Consider the following 4,740-nt stretch of genomic DNA (forward strand, 5'->3'; position numbering starts at 1 on the left):
GTGGCCAAAACAAACACGCCTGGAAATTCCAGCATTGGTCAACCAATATTTTCTTTTCATGTTTCAATACAACATCAAAACATGGTAGATACAATCAGAGATTCCTCACACTGAATTCAACTAACATGTTGACTACAAGATACTACTAGTGACCTAGTCTGATTTTACTGCTACAGTTTACAAGGTATATAATTTTTTTAAACTGCATTTCTATAACTTCCCTGCCATGTTGAAGTTGGCTTATTTTAGAAGTGGCAGCGCTAACCCTGATCCACATCCGATGACGAGCCCAGTTTTGTGCGATTTACAATCAGACCTGGATCATGCCATTTTGCTAGCATTTGGCTGTCCCCTTTTCTGTCTTGCCCGGCAGAAGCCGACTGATTGCGTTTATTAGTGGAAGCGGTGCCCAAAATGCGGAAAACAAGCGAGTGCCCTTACAATGAAAACATTTTAGTAGAGACCTCACCAAAATCAAACACCCCCACCGCCCAGAAAGTGCTAATGCTATTATATGGCTAATCTGTGTACCCTGCCCCCAAAAATCAACCCAAAATCCCAAAGCCACCACTTTAACCAATTTAATCAACAATTTAACCATAGCGCGCCAATAGAGATTTAATTGTATCAACACGGTGCCATTTCATCACCAAGTTACCAAAGCGGTGTTGCACATGATGTCTAAATGCTTAGATCTGTGAGCCAAACATGTCACGACCCCACTTTGCCCCAGACGGCCTGCGATTCAGAGCCACCTCGGAGGAGTTTCTAAACAGCAGTTCCATTGTAACCGCATGGCAACGGAAAAGTCTAATGGTAAGGTGACCACTTGAGGGTAGAACCGGTACAATGGAAAAGTAGCTTAAGACTCCATGAAAAGAAAAAGTCCAATTGAATTCATACCACTGCATTGAATGACTACTATCCTATTTTTCGATTGTTCTGTTTTTGTTTTATTTTCATTTATTTATTTATTTATTTTTGGTGTTTCAATCTGTTGGAAAGCATCATTAAAAGAGTTAATAAATCGTTTTCATCTTATGTAAACTATATTGATGTATTATTATAAAATAGGACATTCTACATTCAATTATTTCCTAGATATTTACCATAAATAGAATATATAATACAATTTATTTGAATAAATTGAATATATTTTTTTCATTTAAATCTATGAATGTTTTTGTATAAATCTGATTAAATTATGTTGTATATTACACTATATTATAAAATATATTTTTACATATATATTTCCATACGTACAATGCCTCCTCATTATGTAATTAGAGTTTGTATAATATGAACCCAAGTGTCCCCGCCTCCATAGGGCACTTGTGGAACCAGACACTTAAGCAGCAAGGATTGTGGGCCCAACCATAACTGAAAATTGGGTCAGAGTGGCTTCTGTGTTGGGCAACCACAATCAACTTTTCGCCAATGCAGAAGGATGCTCAGCCCATTCTGCCTTCATGCTAGGCAAAACCACAGGACACAGGAGCCAAGGTGCTAGTGAGACCCCAATACAGAGGAACCTCCAGAGACCAAGAAACACTCTGGCACACGCTGGGTATTTAGGCTACAAGAACTGTAGGCTGCAAAAAGACAAACAACCATTCACATTGACATTCATACTGTATCTATGGACAACTTACCTACCTAACTTAATGGACATTTTTTGTTTTTGTTTTAAATATAAGAGGAAACTAGCGTACCGAAAATCCACCAAGTACAGCGATGGTAGGTTGAAATGCTAAAATCTTGTTCACCATGCCACCTTCATGCAATATAAAACACACACATAAAACCTTTTGACCAGTCGGTAGGCAGTTAAAATTGGATTGACATTTTTGCCAAAGACAGCACAGCAACCCAAAAAAATCCCCTCTCTTGTTCCAAACACCAGCTGAGGAGGGACGCAAAGTCCACTTGAGAAGCAGGTAAATGTTGCCAGGCGTGATGAAAGAGTCTCCTTGGTAACTATATATATAGCAGTCTTTAGTGCTTTTGACAGGATTAACTCAACAGAGCTACAAAAACAGAACACAATTGCAATTGACAAACACCACATACTTTCTGGAAGACGATGAAGACCTTCAGTTTGTCTATGGCAGTGATCCTCATGCTTGCCGTCTTTTTCATTCAGGAGAGTTGCACCTTCTCCATTGATGATAGGGTAAGGACATGAAATAAATACATTTCTTGTTAGATCTAACTCTTTTTCAAATACATCCTTTCATACTTGATATTTAAATTACAGGATCCTGACCAGCATAGGGTGGAAGCAAGAGATGACGCAGCTGCTGAGATCCCAGCGGACCCATCAATGGTATACTACAGTATTTCGATTCATCAAGCAAGATAAGTGATAATTCAAAACAGTGTTTAAGACTTGTGTTGTTCATACAGGTGGCAGACAACAACAGGCAGAAACGCCACAGTGGACCTTGCCGCTTTTGCTGTAACTGCTGTGGTAATGAGAATTTCTGCGGCTTCTGCTGCGAATGGAGCTGGTGATTGTAGGAACTGCAATGTTACATCAGCCAAAAATGAGCATCTGTTAATTTTTGTTCTGCCTTTAATTAAGCATTTGCATTTGGTAGAGTTGAGGATGCTCGCATGCTCAGTAAAGAAAATGTGATGAAATGTCTTTGCACAATAAACAGCAAAAAACTGTATAATGTGTCAACGTTTGGGTGTAGTCTACAATTGAAAGGTACAAATGACATACAGTATTAATATCTGGATCTTTTATGAGGAAAATGTGGCTGAAAGAACTGTCATTTGTCAGATCAATGTTGATGATTTCATAAAGTTAATCGATTGGATCAAGATGTCTAAATCTCAACCCAAATTTATTTAGAGATCATTTAAACAAAGTGCTGTACATAAAGTAAAAATATGGCATATACAAGCAAAGATAGTTAAAATAATAAATAACATAAAAACAGTAAATACAATAAGCCACTGAAACAATACTGACTCTCATGCTGAGTTGAAAGCCAAAGAATAAAAATATGTTTTAAGATGAGCATTAAAAGTGGCTAGAGAAAGGGGCTTGCCTAACATTTAGTGGGAGAGACCGTCAAAGAATAAAACTTAATCCCATCAAAATCTCAATCTCACCTGAACCTCTGCTTAGTCCTCGGTACCTCCAAGTAACATCGGGTCTGCTGACAAGAGGCAGAAACAGGGTGTCTAAAAAAAAAAATATACACTTTTCAGTTCACCAGAATTCATACCACTAGCTTCTTTTTATGGGGATACCTAAAAGACAAACTCTACACCATCAGACCTGTAACAGTCACTGAATTGAGAGCAACCATCGAACGTGAATGCACGCAAATACTAAAGGAATTGTTTTATGATGTGTGCTTCACATTGCCTGAACCAGAAAGGACATCAGTTTGAGAACAGGCGGTGACAAAAACAATAGAAAATCTTTTACATGTTACAAAATAAAACAAATTAAAACACCTAGTTTACATTTATTTAAAGTGTGTATACAATTTTTTTCAGAACCGCTTATCCTTACTAGGGTCGTGTCACTAGTTGGTCATATATTTGAAAATATACAGCAACATCGTTGTGGGCATCCTATTGCTAAATATTGATTAATCTATTATAAAATACAGTGCCGTCCAAACAGATATTGCATTGCATTATAACATGCTGAAACCATGTGAATTTAGAAAGCTTCATCAACAATAGTCCAAATCACATATTGCGTGATATTCATTTACAGTATTTATTGCTTTATATTGTGAAATGTAGCTGACATAGAGTATTATACACTATCCACATTATTATTATCAACAGCAGCAGCAATAAGAAACATTTTTCTTGTTGGACTAGGAAAATAAAAGATGGATGGATGGATACTATTTTTTAAACGATATGTCGATCTTCAATGGTTGGCTGGATTCCCTTTGCCTTAATCATTGCCTCGATATGTATTGTGGCCCTTGTTTTCCTCTTTTAACAGTACTATCAAGAGGAAAATGAGGGCCAGCAGACCCAAAAACAAAGAGCTGACAACAATCATCAATAAAGCCTGGGCTTACAGGACCTCCAGGCAATGCCACGGCGCATCAAGGCAGTGGTTAAGGCAAATGGATTCCAACTACTGAAGATTGACATATTCGGTTTGAAAATACCATCCATCCATCCAATCCATTTTTTTCATGCAAAAGACTGGGACGTATGCATGGTGATTTCTTCACATTATTCCAATTTTTTTTACATCCTGTTTTCATGGGTTTTATGAGCTGGAAGCGCAAATAATATTATAATATTAATAAATAGTGGGCCCTGAATCTATAATCTCTGAAAGTTTGACTTTTTTAATGGAATTACGGAAATGATTCAACTTTTCGAGGATATTCAAATTTTTGGACCAGCAGCTGTATTTTCTTCTCCTTCCATTCGTGTCTTTAACGGAGCCTCAATCATGTATGTATATAAAGTGAAATATGTCCATATTTTCCCTCCGACTAACCATTAACCACAATCCAATTCCCAAAGGCACAAAACATCATTGCTTTACATCTGTGCCAAAGGCAGCACAGAAATCCAAAAAAGTCCCTTTTCATGTTCCAATCACCAGTTGAGGATGGACGCAGAGTCCATTCGAGAAACAAGTAAATATTGCCAGGTATGATGAAAGAGTCCCCTTGATAACTATATATATATATACACACAGTATGTATATATATAGCAGTCTTTGCTACTGGTGACAGGATT

General features: G+C 37.4%; 1 protein-coding gene across 1 annotated transcript; it reads left to right on the top strand.

The window, feature by feature from the left end:
- The first annotated feature begins 2,024 nt into the window (after positions 1 to 2,024).
- Positions 2,025 to 2,667, top strand: LOC144058116 (hepcidin-like). The gene is made up of 3 exons (XM_077576362.1): positions 2,025 to 2,173; positions 2,258 to 2,326; positions 2,407 to 2,667. Exons 1-3 carry the CDS (start codon positions 2,084 to 2,086, stop codon positions 2,512 to 2,514), a joined length of 267 nt encoding a protein of 88 aa, XP_077432488.1. The 5' UTR covers positions 2,025 to 2,083; the 3' UTR covers positions 2,515 to 2,667.
- The last annotated feature ends 2,073 nt before the right edge of the window (positions 2,668 to 4,740 follow it).

This window comes from Vanacampus margaritifer, chromosome 9, assembly GCF_051991255.1.
Source record: "Vanacampus margaritifer isolate UIUO_Vmar chromosome 9, RoL_Vmar_1.0, whole genome shotgun sequence".
NCBI classification, from domain to species: Eukaryota; Metazoa; Chordata; class Actinopteri; order Syngnathiformes; family Syngnathidae; genus Vanacampus; species Vanacampus margaritifer.